Below are 25,107 nucleotides of genomic sequence, written 5' to 3'. Positions count from 1 at the left end.
TGACTTGATGGTACAAGACGTTACAGCTATCTGTGAAGTGTTGTTAATTGGATCGATGTCTGATGTTAATTCTTCTTGTAAAAATATTACGATAACGAGGCCATTAGCCAAACATCGCTGACAACGAACTGATAATCTAATTTTCAAATAATTTCAAATAGGATTTTTAATGATTATACAAAGACATAGAAGGCGCCTTAACTCCAGAAGACCATTGTCACATTTTCCGGAGTAGCTATTCACAAACTCAAATGTACGGGAGAGTACAGAGTACAGGGTGTATATAGACAGGGTGCTCACACGTCGGGGATTTGATTGAAGTCAGGAAACTCGCAACATAGCAATCACTTTGACCAAACATGACGTATCATTTTGTTAGATGGGATCATTAGTTTGTGTCACTATGCCAAGAGCCATGGTGATTTTGATCACTAGAGCTGTTATTCTTTGTAAACTATTCCGTTATGAAGTTTCACGTGTTTGACTTGTACAGTAGCACCATCGTGCAAAATGCACAGAGAGTGTATACTTCAGCTCACCATATCAATAAGACTCATGTTTTTTTAGGAACACATTCTTCGGAGATCAGAAATTTTCACTGTGAGAGAATGCCAAAGATAGTGTTCTGATATTTTATCACTTTCACAGCTGATCAGTCGTTTTAATTATCAGATGGTGACTGTTCAGACCGTTTGTTCAGAAGACCAGTCAACAGAAGCGCTGTCCAATTTGCAGAATAAAGTGAACTTAGTTATGTTAAATATTTTAGCGTGGAAGGTAAAGTGACCGCTTCACAGATATCAGAAATGTCACTCAATTTAATGGTTTTAACTAAACATTGTATCTAAATTAGTTAACTTGATAAAATCACTCTTGCTCTAAGGTGGAAAAAATTTGACGCATTATATAGTTTAAGACATAAATTTATAATCCAGTATTTGTGTTTGATGGTGATCATATCTTTGGTTTGACATTTGTATGCAAAGTCTTGTTAACCATGTATTCTGTATGTATCACACCAACATTGTGCGTGATGGGTTTTATCGTCTGTACAAGGACTACCGTCAGAAGTTTAAAACCCTGTCAGGAAAAATTACAAAATTGCTTAACACAAAGAATTATAATAAATTGCAATTGTAACAATTCAATACACAGCTAGTTACATTTCTGATGGTGTTTGTTATGATATCGTTTTGTTTATATTGAGTTATTTATTCATGGTTGAATATCCTTACTTTAAGCTTCGGAGAAGAATTACTTTGTAAATTATGAAGATACATCAGAAATGTTCAATATAAAGCACAATTGCACCTTCCACTTTGCTTGTATAATAATCATCTTTATACACTCCAATCGTCCTATTTGTCGTTAGGTATGTCATGTACTACTGCCAGAAGGGGGCGCTGCACCGATTGTAAACTCTGACGGGTGCCTTTTTCAGTTTTCATAAATTTACTACGGAAACGGAGATAAAGATCGTTGAAGAACAGTTCGAAAACAGTGAGAAATGAAAGCGTCACAGAAAAAGTGGATATAACTGGAGATGGGGAGGTTATTGCAATGAATAAGTGACATCTGCTGGTATTAATGACGCATCACTTAATAGTTTTAGATCTTAGATTTGAAATTTAAGAGTTTAAGACATAATACCTTTTACACAATACCTCTCCTCTGTTTTATGCTCGATTTGGTCAAGGAGCAGTCACGGTGATAATGTACAAAAACGAAATGATGAAATGAAGGACATTGAAGGCGAGTGTCGGGATGCCAAAATAGTGATAGGAGCATAAATGGTGTAGAAACATTTAAAATTCTCAGGTCCTCGTAACATCACATGGAAACTTTTGATGTAAGATTGCACTCAGTCGGCGCCAATCTCTAAAAAATTTTTCAAACCCGTGTCTCAATGTTGAGTCAAGTTTTATACTCTCAACTTCAAAGGTATCGAGGCCAGGGTCTCCTATAAGCTTACGTCATAATGTGCCGAAAGCTTGAAATAATGCTTGAAATAAATAAATATTTGTCTACACTTATCGAGTACTCTTTTGGAAATAAGACATGAAAGAACGACGAAAGTACAATCTGTTAGGTGACTGCTAGTGTTACCATGAATACTTAAACACATTTACGGTTCAGAATGCAAGGGGCAACAACAGCCATGCATGCAGCGCTGACAAATTTACCCGCATTTTAAGCATCAGTGTCCAATGTCACGTGTTTGCAGGTATATTTAGTAACAAATTTATAACCGCAAACAATTACTCTTTTTTGTTGTTGTCATTATTGTTGTCGTTTTTTTATCATTTTTGTTAACCTTTGTCATGCAAATATGATCCATGGATAAATCATTGATGGTTACTTTTCCCAAAGACCATGGATAAATCATGGTTACTCTTCCCAAAAGTGACCGTAGACAAATGAATGAGTAAATGACTAAATTAATCAGCAATAAATAAATAAATAAATAAATAAATGAATACATGTAATAAAATTGAACAACAGGTTATCATGATATTAAAAAGGATATTGTGGTGTTCATGACACTTTGCGTCATGGTCAAGGACACGTTTGCCTTAAAAGTACATGTACTTGAAATCGTTCGGAATATTTTGGTTGGAACTAGGAACAGCGCATTATCTTGCCGTGTACTACAGCGTAACATGTCGATACTTTGCTACGGTATGTTACCAAATCAACAAGTTATTTGTTTTACGTTTCCACGAGCGTAACTGTTCATTCCTCTGGGGCGATACTTCAATTTTTAAGTTATGAGATCAATAGCAATAGTTTGGCCGCTAGATATTGCAGCTGAGTCGGTATCTTCAAAGTATGATTTAATAAAAAATGAAAGGCGCTCAAAACCTGAGCACCGCCTCAAAGGATGTACACCTAGTGTATGCGTTTCGTCTGTTAGGGTTAAATAATTGAAAATATTGTATCAATGAAATCATTGATACCTGTCAGAAAAGAACTCCCTTACAAAGTATACTTTATGCCGATCCTTTATGTGAGTGGGAATCTCTCTTTTAATTTTTTTCTCCAGATTGTAGTGATAATCTCACTATGAGCATTGTGCAGCTGCTCGCTGAAGGCTTTCTTTCTATCCCAGTACTATATAGGTGACGAGAGTCTTAGAAAGCCGTAATTCTAGATACTTCCTTGATGCATTTATTCTACCGTCGCGGTGGCAATTCCTCTATCAATAGGTCTGAACAAGACACCATTTCAATTAATATCTATAAGCATTCATTTGTTTTCTCTGCATCAAAGTTAAAAACTCCATCAAGGCGCGGCTTGATAACTGTTTACATGGTGTGAAAGTTTGGCAACCTAGCGGTGCTTCGTATCTCATCTTGACTTGTTTGTGTAACTATGATGTTTAATAATCTTTGTAGCATGTCATTGAGGGGATCAGTTCGATGTGGCTATAAAATAAACTACCGTAAATGGAATCAATGTATCAATCAGTTAACAAACATGTGAGCCAATTAATAAACTAATAAATATTGGACTGATTTAATTTAAGTGATAGATAATTTTATCGATTGGTTGATCAATCAATTACTGTTAGTATGTATCGATAACTTTATGAGTCAGCTATGTTGGCTAAAGAGCACAAAAATCTTTAGTCAGACTACTACATGTTATCAACTGCGCGCGGCACGCAATCCCATATCAAAGTCACGTGATCATCGATAAGCCATAACATGTAAGCAGCACGTAAGTCCCGACAGTCACTATAAAATGAGTTATATGGGGCTGGCAAATTGCTGTTACATTATAAGTTTACTTGGCCTTCTATCCAGCTATCGAGCAACAGCTTTCGGTGAGTTTACAATGTTTTAACGACTTTCTTTACGGCTTTTCAAATACGAGCGTGTTTGTATCAGACATTTGGACAAGATTCTACACGCATTATTTTATCAGGCGTAAAGAAACACTCGAAAATTTTATGATTAATTGGACAAACGAGCGGGTACAATAAAAAGATGAAACAGAAAACACAAAAGGAGAAAAATATTGCTGAAAACGCGATTTTCCTACGTGTACACAGTGTGTCTTCAGATACATTTTACTTGATCAATAATTACTTAATTCTGTATCCATGATTCTGTACATGTGACGACATTATGCCAATTTGTAAGCAAAGGACTCATCGTATACCTGCCATGATTAACAATTGATATGATGGTATCAAAAGACGTAAAAATGTTTCTTCTATCGACGTGGTAAAACAAAGTGGCATTCCAATTTTCAGCCAAGCTATGATGCACTGGCAATATTGAAAGATGGATTCTTGTTGAGGCTTTTTGTTTTTTGTTTGTTTGTTTGTTTGGTTTTTTCACAATTGATAAAATAAAAAACGTCTTACAATATTATGAGGTGGCACTTTATAGGTTTTTTAGTAATTTTCCATCAATTTTTAGGACACGCAATGTCCAAGCGGGCACGCATGCCTATTGTGAAGTCATGTTAGTATTGACCATGTCTTTGATTGTAACTGACATAACTTCTAGAAGATTCTTGAATGTACCATAGAGACACTTTTCACAGTTAAATAAAGCAAATCAACAATATTATAAATATGTTAAGTTACGGTTTTCATATCTACGTCACTCATAGGCAAGGGTTCAAGTCGATCACTGTAATTAATAACCGTATATACAAAAATGATTTCACTGACATATTTTGTCATAGACTGAAAGATCCGTCGCTCGAGGACGCCCTACGCTCCCCCCGAGGGGAGCGTAGAGAGCGCCCTCTAGCGACGAATCTTCCAGTCTAATTTTGTCAGTCGTATTTCAGAACCCTCATCTTCTTTGATGTGCTTGTTCACTGTACGCTCGTTCACAACTGATTTCTTGAAGTGGCTTGAAAAATTCACACTAAAAGTAGCGTTGCAGTCAAAGAAAGGCTAGTACCATAGCCACAGTGATCTAGCAGAACGGAAACACATGAGTATTTCCGCCTCGTGTAACAATGCCACTGTTAATACAGATTTGTCAAGGTGATTTCTAATCAGTCGATTATCGAATACGGGCACAGTATCAACTCTACAGTACCAAACATCACAAATCAACTCTACAGCTTTCAAACATCATAAGGCATATTCCTCTAAAAACAAATCTTCGTCACCTGCATCTTTGGCAGTGTGCTGGACTTATGTTCTGGAGACACGAGATGATGGACAAGTCACGTGATTTGGTACAACACTCCCCCCTAATACTTTGATGGGCCGTTTTGTTTATTTCTGGAGAGGGAAAGCAAGCCTTCATTAGCTTAGCAATACAAAATACGAATAAGACAATACTTGCATTTAGATTTAAAGCAAATCACTTTAGGAAAACAAATTTGTATTGGTACAGATCTAAAATGACCACTATTTATTTATTTACTTATTTACTGGCTGGGAACATTGGGCTTTCGCCCAATTACAGTTCCAGCAAAAGACATTAATAACTAACAAAGAGCACAATAAATAAACAAAGGCAGAAACAACACAGTTAAAAAGAATAATCATTGGTAAAAAATACAAACTAAAAAGAATAAACATTATTAAATAAAAATCTGCGAAATTGCCCATAGTTACAATTAAAAATATCAAAACTTTCAAAGTTCAACCCTTTTATGTGTTTTTGTGGTGGGATTTGTTGGATAGATGGCATTCTACGTAGTGTATTGTTGAATGTTAAAATACGTGTTGCTGTTGTTATTTGAGGCTGTTTTTTGAAAAAAAAAGAATTGAAAATGCCTTTTTGAAAGCAAAATAATACATAATGACTTGATATGTTGTTTTATCATTATTGACGTGCTTCTACTTGTTCACCCATTCTTGCATTCATCATTGTAATAAAATGCTGTGAAAAAAATGAAACTGATGTGGCCTGCATCTGTTTACCTTGATCTTAAAAGGCAAATACAACTTTCTGTCTTGACAACCATACCATAGTTTCAATGTTTTACCTAGTGTACCTGCTTGGTTTGTACGCAGGAAACAAGTAGAAAACAGGCTCTATAATTTCATAATTTTCAAGTGATCAGAATACAAAAGTCCTGAAAAGATAAGATAATCACAACTTCCGGTATAAGGGATACAGTCACTCTAAATGTATAAATTAAAATTAAAAATGTGCCGGGAGGATGTATTAAAAATACAGAAAGTTGCTTACTGTCGGTAAAATCTAAAATAATTCAAAATTTTAAAGACTTTTGCAGATTTTTTTTTTTACGCCTTTTTTTTATTTTCACTTTATTTCGGACTAAATCAGTCCATATAATACATGATTCACGTGTAGAAAAATTTTCTTAAAGCATTACAAAAATATGATTTTCTGTGTTGGTAAAGAAAGACGAAATCAAAGGTACAGGGAATCGATCCACAACTTACAAATATCAGAGATGAAATAAAGACGATCATGTACCAGCCTAACGATCATATTTTCACTTCTCAATAAGCGTGTCATAAAACCATACATTTGTTTTCTACGAAGTGCATCGAAGTTGTACAAATTATTGGTAACAAACATTTCACTTGCGCTACTCCGTTTGTCAAATCCTAGAAATATCCTAGCCGCATTGTTGTAGGCGACCCTCAACTTTCTCAGGGCACTGGCAGTATGGTTAAACCAGAGGTGTGCCCCATACAATTGATGACAATAAATCTTAAATATCATACATTTAACATCAAAAGAACATGAGCAGAATTTCCTGAGAAGCATATTAGCTGAAACGTAGAACGATCTTTTCTGTCGTTCAATGTCAGCATCGTCTCTGAAGTGGGTTGATAATATATAACCAAGATACTTTTTGTTCTCTACGAAAACAAGTTTAACACCATTAAGATATACCGTGGGCAAACGAACAGTACTTGCCTTGTCAGTAGTGACACATAAACATTCAGTCTTTCCAGTATTAAAAGTAATGTCGTAAATATCACCATAATTACTACATATATTTACCAGCTTCTGTGTCCCTTTGACAGAGGGACTCAACAAACAAATATCGTCAGCATATATGAGGTGGTTTACGAAGCAAGCCCCTACATAACACCCTGTTAAAGAATTTGTAAGTCGTTTACTTAACTGATCAACATAAACATTAAAGAGTTTTGGTGATAAAACTCCCCCTTGTTTCACACCGTTAGAAACTGTGAAACCAGATGAAACACAGTCGCCCCAACGAATAAAAATACACTGAGTTCTATACCAAACAAGGAGAAATCTAACAATAAAGATCGGAACTTTACGGGAAATCAACTTCTTTAAAAGTGACCAATGATTTACTCGATCAAATGCTTTAGATGCATCTAAGAAAGTTACAATGACATTACTTCCATGTTTCCTATAGTAGTTGATAACTTCCTTTAAAACGAAAAGACACATATCAGTTGAATGTCCTTTCTTGAAGCCAAACTGGAAAGGCGAAGTTTTCTAGAAACGACTCAATTTTACTCAAAATAACAACTTCCATTATCTTAGAGGCAATGTTCGATAATGCTATCGGACGATAGTTGTTTATACTACTTATATTACTATTCTTATCTTTGATAATCGGGACTAAAATAGTTTCAGAAAATCTGTTTGGACATACACCGTGAACCAACATTGCTGTAAAGCACATACTTAGCAAAACTGACACTTTGGTACTAGCAAGAATAAAGTGTTCTACTGAAAGTGAATCAGGACCAGCAGATTTACCCTTTTGTAATTTACTAATGGCACACTGAATGTCATAAGGACAAACAAGAATTGCATTATCAATTACACAATCATCTATCATATCCAAAACAAACTTCTGATCCCTGTTATTATGCACATCATTAAAGAGGTTACAATAATGTTCCCGCCACATTTCGGCGATATTTGAATCTCCACAGCAGCCGTTGACGCTGCTGGGCCTGGATGGAGTCTTAGCATTAATCTTGTTAACTGAACGCCAGAATTGGCGTTGATCACCACAACGGAGACCTTTTCCAGCAGTATCAGCAATAATTTGACTTTTGTTACGTCGACAATCTCTCAACGCATACTTGAAACGGGCATGGGTTCGACGTTTAAAATCAAACAAAGGTCCATGCTTGGGTTTTCCACAATCGCGCCATAATTTAAAGGCATCACGTGCAATTGAATGAACATCCTTAAGATAGTCATTCCAACCAGGAACAATGCGATTCCCATTGATTATAACGCCTGGTATCACCTGCGTTCCGGCTGAGTACAGGCAATCAATGATGTTGTCATAGAATTGAGAAATGCTATCAACATGTTCTTTACATTTGCAATGAATATCTTTACAACAAAGCGCATTACTAGGAATATTAATTTTTCCCAGAAGCCTATCAGAGATATCATAGAAAGTGTTACGCTGTTGATCAGTGATCTTAGCCCATTTCATCGTTTGTTCAACTTTACCGGAGTCAGATTAGGGGTAGATTCTGATGGTAAAATACCAACGTCACAATTTATGCTGAGAGGTAAATGATCTGAAGAGATCGTATCGTACATGACTGAGATAGAATCTATACATTCATGAGCACCATAAGTAGAAATACAATGGTCTATCCAAGACGTAGTGCCGTGCACATCACTGACATAAGTAAATGAATTTTCAGGCAAAACAGCACAGTCAGACTTTGTCTTCTTATTTATTTTTTTTTATTTTGCAAACTATTTTGAAGATTTTTTTTCCCTAACTTTCTGCTCTGAAGATTTTTTTTTCTGTTTTTGACCACCCCCCTCCCAAGATCTAATGGTCCGTCCCTAAGGATCTTTTAAAATATGTCTCAGATTTTTTTAAACCTTCTTAAACAATTTTATGCCAGAAAAACTTCCAGAGCGGTTGATTTCTTTAAAATTGTGCTTCAAAAAAATTAAGCAAAATATAAAAAATCTGAGAACGCTTTGGGAGAGCGTTGTGACAGCTTGCATTCCACCAAGTCTGAGTCAGATATTTTGAAGTGTTGAGACAAAACATAGGGAAAACCAATTTTTGAAAGGTTACGCAAATTACCTGTCATGTGATAGTTATGTAAACAATTGTGACACTGTTCTTACCAAAATGTTCCCCTATATCCAGGCTTTTAGAAAATATATAATTTATGGGGGTTCTGAGCTGATTAACTACCAGAATATTGTTAGATTAAAAAAGGTAAATTTCTTGTCTTGGAACCTTAAAAAGTCCACGCCTGGTAGAATTTGACGTAAGGCTCTTTCCCTCAGCAGTTAGTTTCTCACACGAAAGTTTCTCAACTCATGCATTGGTCTCATTGTTATAAAATAAGTCAAAACAAGAGAACATAAAGTTGGTGTTGTGGACGAATGAAAAAAAGTATGTCATATGTGACATTTAGCCTTGCATTTCTTGAACCTTAGTCATGTACATGTGAATAAACAATGTACCCATACATGATTGAGTATAAACGAAGTATAATCAAAAGGCAGCATTGCCTGCCATTGGCGTTTACTTTCTTATGCATTAAATGGTACAATTATGGTTACTCAAACTGAAGTTACATGACTAAGTCTCACAGACTATGAGTACAGCATATTAAACCCTTATCCTGCCAGGCCAATCACTTCCCAATCTTCCAAGTCAGTAAAAATCAGTATTGAGCCAAAACCTATACACATTCTCACCTCAATCTTCAACTGTGCTTCTAATTCCTCTTTCTTCTTTGTTGCTTCCTCAATCTGTTTCTGACTGTTACCTGGCACATTCTTCAGTTCCTCCAACTGTGGACAGAAATTTTCCAACAATGATTATAGATGAAATAAACGACAGATAAGTGATCAATCACACATATTTGAGATAAAGAAAAGTTAGATGTCATGATCAACTGTTCATGAATGAAAAAAATCACGAGATGATTTCACTTTGATGGACAAACATGACAGGGCTTTGTGTTGACCTCTTTTGTAGGGCATGAAGCCAAAATAAGAGAGCGACAGGTTTCTTGCTATACTGCCATCAATTACTCCTATTACAATTTCTTTTGTTTTTATTCTTTTGGCCAGGCATTCACAATCAAATTAACTCCTCAACTTCTTGCAGATCCTGTTCTTATTCAACCTCAGCACACAACTGCAGAATACAAGTTCTGCTGACAAATTACCAAGGTGTAAGAGTGAAGTAAAAAGTTGACATACATGAATATATTACAGTTATCAGTCACTAATTACGGTGAAGAGTGGCTCCATACTAAGTGTTGTCGAAAAACAAAATCACAACCACTTCTGGATATACTCTGTACAAACATATGAGATCAACCTGGTAACACCATTTTATCAGCAGGGATAATTTTGGTCATTGTTCTAGTATTCTGTGCCTAGAAGTCACTGCATGCCAAACTTTCTGTTTCAAATAGCAACATTGTAGTGTTGACCAAAATTGAATTATAAAAGTTTGAGTCCCAATACCTCTCCCCAAGGCACCTTCTAATTCAACAGGGTTACACTGAAAATCCAAAGAAAACATTATTTCTATATAAGTCGCACAGCCAACTAACTGCAGATTAACACTCGTACCTTTTCCTTTTCTTTATGCAAAGCTTTCTGAAGCTTCTTTTCCTTGGACTTGGCATGTTTCAAATTTTCCCTGGTCTTGATATCTTCTTTTTCAAATTCTGTGAAATCGTTCTTTCTTTCTTTCTTCTACTTCAGTCTGAAGCTTTTCATTTACCCTGGAGAGAATAATGTATAGAAATCAGATATCTCACTGATCAATATCTCAGTTACTGAATTGAGAGATACCGGTACTATACTCAGTGTTCGCGGTAACTTTTTCCTCCTTGCGTACGGCATACGCATTAGTCTACTAAAATTGCATAATGGCTGCATTTGCATGCGTAATTTCACTTCCGCACTCGATTGATGGAAAAAACTGACTTCAATAAAGCCGTTCAATAAATCTACAATATCGATTCGGATTGTACGATATTCATGTAACATTATTTTAATGAAAACACTTCAACAAACAACTTGAACAACTGGGTTGTGTTTCAAACATGCTGAAACGTAACAGCGAAGGGTATACATGCTACCGTCAAAACACATCGGGCAACCCAAAGGTTACAGTTATTGCAGCTAATCCAGGCACTAGCAGTGTTCAAAATTTATACATTTATATTTATACATCAAACGTAACTATGGATATTCAGTCTTCCACTGCTCTTGGTAGCCTGCGTGTGGTTGTGGACGGGATTTTTTGTAACTGGTGCATCATCATCACAGCTCACGGCTTCACTGTGGCGCTGATCCCCTGTTGTTGTATCGGCGACAACAGGACAATACGTCGTGGATTCCGACACGGGTTAAATTTCACTGCGCTTCTCCGTGTTCTCAATGTTGGGTTGCCCAGTAGTGTCTTTTGATTGACCCTCTGAATCATTTTTTTTCCACGGACTCGTGGAGCAAAGTTGAAAGAAAAGAGATGAAATTTGTCAGTGTGTTTTACACCATTAAGGACTTGCCGGTCACACATCTGATTTGCGCCCCCACAGTTTCCTAATCGAATGGATGCAGAATACAAGTCTACTGCGCAACAGCTACCCCTGAAAAAGAGAGAGAGGAGAGAGAGAGAGAGAGAGAGAGAGAGAGAGAGAGAGAGAGAGAGAGAGAGAGAGAGAGAGAGAGAGACAGACAGACAGACAGACAGACAGACAGACAGACAGACAGACAGACAGACAGACAGACAGAGTGAGACAGACAGACAGACAGACAGACAGAGACAGAGACGGACACAGAGAGCATTTGTTTATAATTTATACTGCATTTCATTTATACAACTTTTTAGTAAGATAATAGACCAAAAGAAAAATTCCTTTTCAAAATGTTTTCAAAATTAAATTCGGGTATTCAGGTCAACATTAATGTATGGAACGTCTATGTGATTGGTAAAAATAGCTGAAATATTTAAAATAATATGAACAACATTTGAATGCTAAAAGCTCTTTCCGTAGTTAGACCCTTGAAGTTCAAGATGGCCGTCATACATGTCTTAATTCTATGGGAAAAGTAGCATTTTCGATTTTCACAAAAATGAGCCAGTGAAAACTTGATTTACTACATGTACTCAAAATTGAGCCCCACAAGTCGTTGATCAAAAAGTATTTTAAAAGTTTGAGATTCTGAATATCTGTGCACGAGACGTATTCTACTTCACAGTAAATAATGTACAAATACAAAGTAATATTTTTCTAAACGACGTACACTATACAGTACACAATGTTAAGAATAAATCAATCGGAAGGGTTCAATTAGCGGAGTCAACTTTCTGTGAAGATTGCATGAGACCAATATCGGCTATACAGTTGACTATCAATTTTAAAGTCCGGCCCGATTGGTAACTTCTCCGAACATGACGAAATTCTCATAATCTTGTACCAACTGTATGTGTTTAATGTTCAACGTTGTTGTCGATCACTAAATTTTATTCTCGACAAGAATTATTTTATCGACAATAAAATTGCATACACTTGCCGTTCTCAAAAATACCTCTAGCGGTTTATTCGACATGTGAAGAGTTTAACTTCGCGGAGAAGTGAACGAAATACGCATATATGAAGACCTACCTAGTCATCACTAGCGCCCTCTAACTTAGTTTGTACATGGACATTATTTACTGTAAAGTAGAATGTAGTAAATCAAGTTTTCACTGGCTCATTTTTGTGAAAATCGAAAATGCTATTTTCCCCATAGAATTAAGACAAGTATGATGGCCATCTTGAACTTCAAGGGTCGGGAAATATTTGTTGATTTGTTTGTCTTGTAACAAATTTTTCATTATGGCTCCTTATTTTTATTCTTGACTTCAAAGTTGAATGGTTTAAAATTCAAGGTTTGAGCAAAAATGTAAATCTTTTAATTTTGAGGAACGCACTACCTCAAGGCGAGACGAAGAATTTTTTTCCAATTACAGTGAAAAGCATTTTCTCAAGTTACAGCCACTGCGCCTTTGATGAAATTTTATTTCGAAATGGAGCCCGTTACATCGCTTTCTGCGATCGTTGTTTTTGTATGATCGAAATAATAAAAGTATCATCGTATTTTGTCGTTTTCGGTCACATAAACAGGGTTTTCCTTTCTTCTAATATACTTACACTGTACACAGCACATGTTTCCAAACCCGCTGTTCTGTTACTGCAAAAACAAGTGAACATTCTTGTTGAAATGTTGAAATTTATGCATGAAATGAAATCACAGTAGGAGGTTAATCAACTGTTAGCATGAAAAGCAATGTATACACAGCAGTAAATAAATAAATAAATAAATAAATAATAAGGCAAAAAACATAAAGGAGAAGTCCAACTTCTTAGAGTTATGAATTTTATCACTAGGTATAACACGATTGGAAATAATTTGGGATAATTGGATGGTGAAGTAATGTCTGTTTGATCTGCAAATGTAAGCTCATCTGCTTTCCTTTTTAAGTTACACAATTGTTTTTATGAGTAATTTGTAATATTGCAGCAATCAGCTAAAGAGCACCTAACACTCTTGAGAAATTTTAAAAATACGAAAATCCAGTTATCCCAAATTAGTTCGAATCGTGTTGTAGACAATGTGCCTCTTGATGACCGAAATTTAGAAAAAAAATGATAACAGTTACGGTAATATTAATATAAGAAAGAGCTCAAAGTGCAACGTTGACTCTCAAAATCTCACTAAATTTAAAATTTCATCTACAAAATCAACCATCTTACTTTCTATTTTGTAGAAATAGTACAACGCATTCACCAATACACAAAGTATTGCTGAAAAAATTTGGCGGAAGTGCGCCATTGACGTTGGAACACATACACGTATTTTGTTTTTATCACCAGAGAACTGTGGTTTTTCGTTGTTTTATGGTATTAAAATGTATCTTCAACTCTTGATAGCATTGTAACGACGACATATCTACGACGGTAAATTCACTTCTTGTCTTTTACAGTTTTAATTTACTTTCAAACACTCTTTATGGTTGGTTTATTCACCGTACATAGAGTAACTGCACTGCCTTGCTTCCAGAGCAAGTGACCCGTGCAGCTATGAAAGGAGGTTTCTGATTAGTCGATTCAAATACAGCCATATCGGCCAGGTTTTTCACTGCTCTAGCCTTGAGAAGCTCTAAATTCGATGGAAAACAGTGATAACGGTCACTCAATAACTTTACTTTGAGATGGGCAAGTTCAAGAGTAAACATGACCCTGCGTTATCAGACCACTTGGCTGTCCTTGTCCTGGCTCAAAAACATGCCTTGACCTTACTTTGTGTTTTGAATTGCTACCTGGACAGATTTTCTCCACTGAAATTTGTCCATGCTGAGGCCAGATAGGCTCCATCGTCAAACTTTCACTGGTTTATCCTGAAATAAAGGAAAAGATGTCACGTAAAGTGCAGCACTGGGACTCGTTTCAGCAAAAAGTCATGACTAAGCTAAAAAGGGCATTGTTTTGAAATGACTGCACTGTGCCTGCTAGTAGAGGTCAAGCTGGTAGAGACCAGTGCCCGAAATCTCTACATAGTTTGTGCATGTTAAAAATTTTGACTCATTCATTCTTGTAATATGTTCAACGAAATTGTAGCCAGAGTTCGGCTTTCAAAATGGACAGAATGGGCTAGGTATCATGTATGTTCGACAGGAATTCACAACTCACACAAATTAGGTCAACAATTTTGCTCTCCTCAGCAAAAAAAATGGGGTAAAGGACATTTTTGAGGACCTCTTGTCTATCAAAATAAAAATTAGGTCCCCGGATAAACAACACGCTACTTAAAGTCACGTGATTTCCCCAGGATTTATTGAACCATTGTCTTGGCTTTCTTATCGATGACCGCGCACCTGAGGTCATCGGGGTCATCATGGCGGTGATATCCGGTCTACGAGATAAAACCCAAGTAAAATCAATCTACCTATACAGGCTCATACCATTGTGTGGCTACAAACCAGGTACAATGAATCGTCTGCTCCTCCTCGTCTTAGGTGTTTTTGCTGTGGGTAAGTACAATGCATACGCTATACATACATACACACACTTTTGCACTTCTATACTAAAAAGATATATTTCTCCATCTTTTTATCTCCATGGATTTTAAGCAAATCTTTCCAAATACTTCTTCTTTCTTTATCTGCCTCGTTCCTGTTTTTCGGTAGAAATGGACCTGAATATTTTTACGTTTGAGAATTATTTACGTATATTTTCAAACGTCTGCAAAATTAAGTATCGATAGCAGAGTTTTTTGAGTCAGATTGCAGACGGTTACTAATAGCTCTCGTCATGAAAAAAGTGCAAAGAGCTATCTTTAATTCATAATTACTTAAACACTATATTTCTGAATGTGCGATGAAATTATAATTTTGCGATGACAATTTAAACAGTAATCAGGTTGACCAGGGGACTCTCCTAGTCAAGTACCGCAGGTAAATACACAACTAAAACGCAGGAACTTTAATTTGTTCTTTGAGTAGGTAGAAATTAGTCGAATTTTGATTCGAATACTGTCCAAATTTCTATGTTGTGGACGTTCATTTTCCAATTGATAGCATTTGACTGCCAGGCACGTCCTTTTCACTGATAAAACATTGCTTGACACATCTTTGGCGCAGACCCGCTCGAACTATGCTCAGGCCGAGAAAGTCAAATTTAGGAACTGATCTGTCATGTTCGCCACGAGGTGTGTGTTGGCGTCCTCCGACTGCTGTTAGCTGTCCTACTGAGTTTCTGTTCATCATATGTTTAAACCTAGTAGTATGAGGGGCTTTGCAAAATTGTATTTTATTGCTATTTCTCCTTTGCTAACAACACGATTGTGTTGGCAAGCGTCAGTGATGTGTCCCTGCCTTCCATTAAGCATCAGATCGCAACTTGATCACTGTCGAAAAAATGTTTGCAAGTTTAATTTATAAATTTAAATCAGCATTGGTAGTTTCAAATCGGCAAACTTAAATAAGGTTAAATCGTCAATGCCACTGTCGGACATACGTTAATAAACCGTAGCGTATTTACTTGCGTTTCACCCATAAGAGCAACGAAAAAGGACACTGCACCCCGACTTTGAATAAAATCACCTTTCAATACAATATCAACGTGAACCTGGAGTCCTGGACCCGCCTCTCATTTGAATAATGACTGACACCTGTCATTCTTCTTGACACATAGTTGCATATAGGTCTTCGTTATCAGCGTGCCAAAGGCGAACCAACTGGCCAAATACCCGTTTTATGGTGTGTTCATGGCGTGATGCGACCGCGCTAGTCGGATTCAGATCTAGATGTCGGTCATATTTCTCACAAATTGAAAGTGCGGAATAATTCACTCAGCAAGGGTGATATCTGTAGCTGACTGTCAAAGAGTCCGCGCTGAGTCGGACATATCCTACAAGTTTAGGTTGTGATGTGGGACAACGGTTTTAACAATGAAAATATCTTCCCACAGAGATTATTTGGCCAGCGCAACGGAGATCATGATACAGATCGCGACTTGCTGTGCAAATCTCGCTGGATAGAAATCACCACGGACGACCCTTCCTAGCTCTTGCAACCTTCAAAGTGATCCGAAAAATTAAAGTTTCGACTCTAGTTTTGCAAATAGTAATTACTACCACTCTAAAGAGGAACATGTTGATTATTTAGCAAGACAGAATGCGCTATAATTACAGATATTTGGACTTCTAATAATGTTTTTAATGAGATGCAGCTGAACTTAACCGTTATGAAGCTTGTATGGTGACATTGTTTGACCTTTTTCTTTACATGAAAATCAAAAATACGATTTTTCCTTCAAAGTAAAGGTAGAAAATTTTGAATTTCAAACGTCGGTAAATTTATTAAATTTATTTCTCCAGTACTACAATTTGGAAGGTAGTCCTTAATTTTTATTCTTAATTTTGAAAAATGAAAGGTTTTAGAATTGCCTTAGAGAAAGTTTGGTCAAAAGTATAGATCTACCAGTTTCGAGGCGCGTGCGACTTTAAAAACACCACCGATATATGTGCGGTGGGGCAGTTTTATACGGAAAGCGAACAAATATATCCAATCTGGTATTTTACCCATTAATACCAAAATGAAAAAAAAAACAATCATACGAAATTTTTAAATAAAATGTTACGTTGTCATGACGATTATGGAAACGAAGGCTGACAATCAGAACCGGATTAATTGTCGTACGAAGACTTGGAGACAAGAAAGGCACCTGCCTTCGAGCGTTGATGATACAGTGTATTTTTTTCCAGAACCCGCCTTTGTTCATCGCGTTTTGTTGCGCTATAGCATTCCTACAGTGATTTTCACAGTATTACTCACCTACTCCGGGATGGATTGCTGAGTCATTTTTGAGAGATAACAATTTCTAAACTGAGGCATAACCAATAAAAAGATGAAAACTTTAAACCAATTCCGTGGAAGATCGATAAACGTGTTTGTTTGTTTGTTTGTTTCTTTTCTGTGACTTTGAAGGCTACGCTACGTCGTCGGCTGGCAACGAAGATGGCCCCTTGGCAGAAAAACCACTCATTTTTTTTCTCTTCTTCTACCTTACAAGGCGGCAATGCCTTCATTGGTGACGAAGATGGCCCCTTGTCAGATAAACCAATGCTTAAGTTGATGTTGATGCGCAACTTGTTCGGCGGGGCCGCCGCTGGCGACGGACCACCACCAATGGTCAAAATGACAGTGTTGAAACAACTATTGGGTGAGCATGTCTACGAAGATGGTGTTTGCTTGTCCGGGTCCGCTTGCTCGCGCCTTCGCAAGTGATAATGCCCCGCGTGATTATAGGTTGCTTGTTTTGTTTTAGCTGGTGGAATAAATCGAGAAAGGTGTTCGCAAACGCTCGCAACATGACGCTGGCAATTTAGGTTCCGGCGTCGCAACCCTATGTTGGACAATATTTGCAAGTTTCACATCGCGAGAGGGGAAACTGGTTGAGCAGTCAATGCTACAGCTTTTAATGCACGGGTCAATAAAATAAAGCTTTGTTGCCTGCGGTTTACACCAAACTTTGTTGCGCTATAGTTATAATTAAAAAACAAACTGTAATCTGCACCACTCAGTTATAATACGGTACCTATATATTAGGTGGTCTATGGAACCGTCCATCTATGTGAAGAAGAATCGACCTCTGACCTTTTGAGTTGTACTTATGGCTAATGTGCAGCATCTTGGAAGCTGTTATCCAATTTGTTGGCTCAATCTTGCCGTTATCATTGAGTTATACACAATAGACTCCCGAAGTTGCTGTGAATAGTGACAACCGACCAATCAGCTATAACCTTCCGAGCAAGCTGCACATCAGTTGATGTTCCCGAATTTCCCCCTTGTATGTTAAGTGACAAGCTGACCTATTTTGGCGGCAAGGCCACCGTTGTCTCATCGTCATTGTGTGTCATGATGAGGCCGTTGAATTTCGGTTATAAAACCCTCCACGTGGAAGCTGCTGGAATTCTGAAAAATGGGCCATCCGAAACGAATGACTACTTAATTGACTATAGATAGCAACATGTCGAAGAATCCAGTATTGGTCGGCAACAGTATCGAATCACAATAACACAATGAATATGACGATGGTGAATTCATAACAAAATTCATAGTAATGTCTGTACATTTTTATCCTTGGCCTCTTACAACTTTCTGATGACGTATTTGTATCACAAATAACCCTGAAATTATGTTGTTTGACCCTCCCAACTGAAGTCGTTAGAAAGGTTGAGATATTCTGTTCAAATCTCGTCAAATTTATTAGTCTCGCGTGATGATCACCTTCTAGTTTCCTACCGGGCCCTCCCTGTCAAATGAACTGATCCACAACGCTTGAGTCGCCAGCCGTGACAATTGGCACCAAACACTGGTTGAGCTTACCAACGGTTGTAATGAATAAAAGGCGAAAGAAACATTTTGACAGAAAAAAAACCCACGCGAGACATCTGAAAGAAAACTAACAAGGTAGTTTATTCGGCATTTTTATCACTCCTTATAGGATAAAATCGCCGTATTTAGAGTGCTTCCCTCAAAATTTACACAGCCGTTATGAAATCTCAGTCTTTGAATGAGGATGGGAACTTGCTCGTCGAAGAACCTATACATATGCCCTCTTTCGACAAAGGAGGTATCTATCTGCATGAATTGGAGACTATATAAACTCGTTCGGGGATCCGTTTGTTTTTTGCCGTTATGGACACGTATCTCATTCTGTGTTTCCAAAATCTTAAAGTCATTTTCACAATATTTCACATTTTTTAGAATAAAGGTCTAAATAAACGGGGGAAAATCCCATTAAAGGACGATGGTGTCAATCCTTTTCCCTTGAGTAAATTGCAACTGACTGATCTTATTTTCATTTTTTTTCTCTTCTTCTACCTTACAAGGCGGCAATGCCTTCATTGGTGACGAAGATGGCCCCTTGTCAGATAAACCAATGCTTAAGATGATGATGATGCGCAACCTGTTTGGCGGGGGCGCCCTAGGTGGCGGTCAGCTTGGAGACGGACCGTTGTCCGAAAGACCAGTCCTCAGAATGATGCTCATGAGACGCATGTTAGGTGGTGGTGACGCCGACGGTCTCGGTGGTGCTGGCCCACTTGCTCGCGCCTTAGGTAGTGACAACGCCCCGCCTCCAATCCTTCGTGCTATGCTCATGAAACGCCTGGTAAGTGATGGTTAACCAGAAAACCGCTCTTCTCCTTTGAGAACATTCTCAGAGAGAGAGAGAGAGAGAGAGAGAGAGAGAGAGAGAGAGAGAGAGAGAGAGAGAGAGAGCACATCTTTTATTAAGTGGAATTTCAAATGAAAGTGCTGGATAATTTTATATAGTCAACAATTTATCGGAGTACATGGTCTTACAAATCCATATAATTTTGAATTTTCTGACGGAGAATGTGGCTCGACTTGTGAAGCTGGGACAATTTAATAATGTCAATATGCTTTTTGTTTATTGGTACTTTGTTATAGATATCAAGTATAGTAAAACAATAGAGCGTGGCCCGAATGTACCGCAGTTTTCCTAACGGGACTCTGAGTGTGCTTAAATTCAGTTATTTCACACGGTCTACTCAATCAGCAGTATTATGAAATTAGAGTTTGCGCAGTGGGCTCATACGTAAACGTATCCTTGCTTTTATTTTCAGATGACTGGCCAGGGACCCTTGCAACAAGCCGGAGGTGAAAGCCCAATGCGTAATCTTTTGATGTTCCGTATACTGGGACAGAAAATGGGCGAGAAAATCATTGAAAAGGCCGTTGACCTGAAGGAAGAACATAGAGTTTGGACCTTCCAGACAACTCTCTCATGCGACTGCGCCCTGGAATACGTGTAAGCTGGGTTTGCACATCTCCATGAGCTCCGCCTATGATATGAACAGGAAAAAGATATAAACTAACCCCGTCCCTTTTAGAAAATGGTACAGTTCAGCCACGAGATGTAATTTTGTTCGTCTGGCCAAAATTGTTTTGGAAAGATGTTGGCGTGAGAGATTAGGATACTAGTACAACAATATCGCATCCTGGATGGCGTTTAGACAGACTGTCACCGGCATTCAGATAAAAAAATGCTGAAATACTCGATGACCCGTCATTGTTCCCTGACCAATTACGTGATATTTGTACTCGTAACGTTTTCTTTCCTAATATTCTGGAAAAAAGCGAAATCCCTGCTATGGCGTGGTAATAGCCGATACTCCCTTGCATGCTAAATTGCGCAGTCAAATTGTACATTCGAAAAGATCACAGACAGCAGGCTGCATGTACTGAATGACATTTTATTGACTTCATCACATTTTTATTACTCAATAATCCAACTGGGCTTTAGGATGGGGGTGAGCCCATTATAGGATGAGGTACCGATCGCAAACAACCAATTGAGCGATGAGGAGTAAAGCGCCTTGTTGAGGGCACAGCACCGTGTTTGAGCCTCGAACACACAATTCCCTGATAGCGAGTCCGCCATTATGATAACATCCGGGTCTCGAAAGTCACCACCATTTGGTCCGCTATCCTACCCACTGTGCCTTTTGTGAAAGGTTTTGTACAGGACACATAGACTATATATGGCAGACATACAGAGGAAAAGTTACTTTTAATAGACGAGACTATAATCGATATTTATTTTTTTATCATTCCAGAGACGAACACGGAAAAATGCAAGGATTCGCCCTTGATCTGGTGAACGAAGGTAATAAGACGCTCAAAATGATCGTAAACTGTAGCGTCCTTGATGTTAGTATATGATAGCGCCACCTCAATGATTTTAGTTTACAGATTTAGCCAAATTTTAGTCAGTTCATGTATTCAGTATTTCACTTGTATCAGTTTGCTTTTCCCTTGTTTATAGGTAAATAAACTCGATTCGGTTATTTAGGCTTTTTCGTGTATCTGAAACCGCAGTCGTTGTTTTGCGATGGTTTTTGCTAAATTTCGCGTGAAAGTAAACGGTCACCCACGCTCCATAATATCGATACAATGCACCCCTTTACGGCAATTGCTAGAGACATGTCCTCTTTGCGGCAGCACATTTTTGGAACTGAACTGATCTGACCTGAACTGCTTATGTGAAAATCGAATAACTCATCAAATAAACACAGCCCAGAAGACTGAAACCATTTCTCAGATTCAAAAAGAGCCTGCTTATCCTTAATTTTTACCCCGGCTGAAAGAAAAAAGTTAGTTTTTTCGGTGATCATAATGAGGATAAGGGTTTAAACTTCATTTCATGCCAACTAATGTTGCTCCTCTCTGACTTTTTATAGTTTGCAAGGAAGCCGGAAGGAAGTGCGTCATCACATATGATGATTCAAGCCACTGTTACACTCATCACCATGGCGAGCATTCAAGAGCTGGCGTCGGTAAGTACTAGCATATTACGCCAGAGTTATATGTCGTTTGTCAGGTTTTTTCTCTCTCTCTGCCCTTGATTTGGAATCTCTCTTTCATAGATGTCCTACCAGAAACGTCGAAGAATGACCAACGAGGGCGCTCTTTTTCATACCCTTTTGCAATACAAGAAATTATACGGTTTTTCAAATGCGCAGTACGTCATTTTCTGTTGTTCTGCGCTCTCGAAGGCCGACGGAGATCCAATTGTATAGACACTCAGTGTGTTTCGAAAGCATATATAATAGTATAGTGTTGGCCTATTTTGACTCTTAAAACTTTTTCAATACGTTGCTAATATTGTTCTCGCGTGGATCCATATTGAAACCTATAAAGTAAACTAGATTCGATTTTGTTGAAACCGAATTCTAAATTTATCCCCATATATCCATTTTGAATTTCAAAGATCGATATGTTTAAGTGACTCGTTTCTCCGATTCCGATACCTGTACGGTGATCCTAGATATTTATTCTCAGTTTCATGGCGCACACTAACCTGAATGAAATTAACGAGGGCCAAATGACGAAAGAACCCAATTAAAGATGGTTACTGATCGTAGGAGGGCGTTACAAAAACTAACGCATCTTTTTTCCCCACTCTACAACAGGACTTTTGGGAAAGAACTACGATGTCTGCTTGAACTGGATGAAAACAGAAGAGCGTGGACACTCTGTTGGCTTCACCAGGTCATACTGGAAGGAAGGAGCCGAATCCCACTTCTACGTTAAAGCCGGCAACCCACACGGTTTCGACCCACACAAACTTGCTGGAACGAGAATCGGTATGTTTCGGAGGTCTGTCCGTGACGGGCCTTCCATACGAGGGTGGGGGTGGGATGGGGTGTTGGGGCTGGAGGGGGGGGGGCGCTTGACTCGTTATCTTGGTCAAATGTTGTTCTAAAGAATGTGTTACGATAGTACTTGAGAAATCAGTTATGTTGGTTTGAAGATTAATACGCGAAAGAATTGTAGAAACAAAAGTGTTTTTGCCCCCGCCATCTTAATGGTTATACAATGGCTAATACAGGAGTAGTACTCATAGTCCGTGGGCTGGAGGGGCCCATCGTGCACCCCTAAACCTACTACATGGGTATTTTTCGTTCTTTAGGATCTGCTAAACAAGAAAAAAGATGTTAACATCGGATATTTTGGGATGCACTACCTCCCTTGGCTGTTTTTGATTTGAATGTACCGCAAAAATGGGTAGAGGTAGGAGGTACTATATCCTCCCCTAGATTAAGTAAACTATCATCGTGCCCTTTAACGTTTTCGTCTATGATCGCGCCAATGATTCTCGGTAAAAACAAAGTTCAGGCGGATGTGTAACAGCATTAAAATGACAATCTATGACAGGTTTTGTCGATGGCTGGGCCGCCGATCCTTACTGTCTGAAGCATCACTCAAGCGAGGAACAAATCGCAGAGATTAAGAGAGACAAGCCAACACTTGTGTACGAAGATTCTGAAGGACTGATCGACCATCTTAGCACAGATAAGGTGAGAACACTCACGTGGTTGAGAGACCGACTATAATTCTTCTTTTGCTCATATCAAATGCTTATATTCACCACTTGTCGGTTAGCAAATTTATTATGTACCCTAATACTGCATGACTGGTTTACGTTGTGAGGGCCAGTGGTCAAATTGATGTTAGGGTTGCTGCCTCGAGTCAAAACCGAACGTTCAACAGAACACCATCATGACACTGTTCTCGATTGATCGCGATAGGGTGAGTAAGATATCGAATCGATACTATCGTTTATTATAACAGTCTTGCAGAATATGTTGACTGTGTCGAAATAAGTTGTATATCCGATGTTAAACGTTCTCTCTCTCTCTCTCTCTCTCTCTCTCTCTCTCTCTCTCTCTCTCTCTCTCTCTCTCTCTCTCTCTCTCTCTCTCTCCAGCTGGACGCCGTCTTTGTCCTCGACGCATACGTCAGCAAAGCTCAGCAATTGGGCTTCGAGCCAGTTGGTGACGCCGTTCTCTGTGGCTCTGGCTACTCACATGGTATGACTCGTAAGGATAGTCACGCTATTGCCTGGTTCGACGAAACCCTAAATCACATGTTTGATACCGGCGCATACTACAAACTCTGCAAACACGCCAAGGACGTCCACGGTGAGTTGGAAAACAATTGCTTCTTTCCCTTCTAAGGTAGAATTTTCATTCCGAAAGAAAATGGTTTAAGTTTGTAAGCAAAAATTTGAAGCTTTCTGTTTCGACGCGTATACTATCTTGGATGGCGTGAGAGATTTTATCTAACGTCTCTCCTATTGTGTACGCAAAGTGAATTAAAAGTGTTTAATGATTTGCATATCTGTGGTCATGAAAGTTTGCATTTATCCTTTGCGGTAAAACTAGCCGTGCATATCTTGTAAATGCCACTTGGTTTGCCCATTGAGTATACAACACACAACTTTTGCTTCATGCTTAACCTTTCGGTAGAGAGTACACGAATGACGGTTTCTTCTCATGAATTCTCACAAAGATTGTGTTTGAAGACAGATCATTTGTTGGAATCGCTGCCAACCTATAAACTTGTCACCTCTCCTATCTCAACAGGTCACAAGGGTGACATCAAATGCATCCTGAAAGATGAACATTAAAGAGAACCATCACTGTGCTGCGGAGATCTGATTCTACCGGTGAAAATCTACCAAAAATGAGGAATTGCCCGTTTTTATACAAACGTTTTGATATTATTTCTTTCTTTTGAAAAAAACAATATTTCTTGGAGAATAATCCATTTGAAACGATGATTTCTACTGTGCTTTTGGATGTTAATCTTTACAGGTCGTTGAAAATAAAAAGTTAACCGTTCATCGCTGTTGTGTCGTTTGAGAATATTTTTTTTCACGGACGAGGTCGCCTAGTGACCATTTTGCGACGTAAGCATGGATGTAGACGTGAATCGAGTTGCACGCTATGAGAACAGGCACTCTGTCTGCTTAACCCGTTGAATGCTGTAATTTTTCCTACCAAACGTTAAGTGCAACATGTAACCTATTTTCAAAACTTGCCAGTAATTATTTTGACAATTTTGGACCAAATGGACACAACTTTTCATTTGCTACAGTATTTGATCAAAATTTTTGGCAAAATATGAAAAAAGAATGTCTTGATCTGAAGAAAATGTCACTCTGTGTTGTATCTTATACAAAAATGACTTGTGCACTCAAAGGGTTAAGGACAGTGAAAAGATGGTACTTAGTACACATCAGAGTCTGCAACATTGCACGCAGACAAAGCATAAATACCTTGGAAC

At 38.1% G+C, this 25,107-nt stretch overlaps 1 protein-coding gene across 2 annotated transcripts; it reads left to right on the top strand.

The window, feature by feature from the left end:
• The first annotated feature begins 14,831 nt into the window (after positions 1-14,831).
• Positions 14,832-24,662, top strand: LOC139142917 (uncharacterized). Of its 2 annotated transcripts, XM_070713109.1 has the most exons (10): positions 14,832-14,976; positions 17,519-17,668; positions 19,341-19,621; positions 20,100-20,284; positions 21,093-21,142; positions 21,717-21,812; positions 22,449-22,622; positions 23,194-23,336; positions 23,747-23,960; positions 24,405-24,662. In XM_070713109.1, exons 1-10 carry the CDS (start codon positions 14,841-14,843, stop codon positions 24,446-24,448), a joined length of 1,473 nt encoding a protein of 490 aa, XP_070569210.1. In that variant the 5' UTR covers positions 14,832-14,840; the 3' UTR covers positions 24,449-24,662. The 2 variants fall into 2 exon arrangements, with proteins under 2 accessions (XP_070569210.1, XP_070569211.1); XM_070713110.1 differs by lacking the exon at positions 17,519-17,668.
• Positions 24,663-25,107: the final 445 nt, after the last annotated feature.

This window comes from Ptychodera flava, chromosome 10, assembly GCF_041260155.1.
Source record: "Ptychodera flava strain L36383 chromosome 10, AS_Pfla_20210202, whole genome shotgun sequence".
NCBI classification, from domain to species: domain Eukaryota; kingdom Metazoa; phylum Hemichordata; class Enteropneusta; family Ptychoderidae; genus Ptychodera; species Ptychodera flava.
This window is presented reverse-complemented; position numbering and strand designations above follow the sequence as displayed.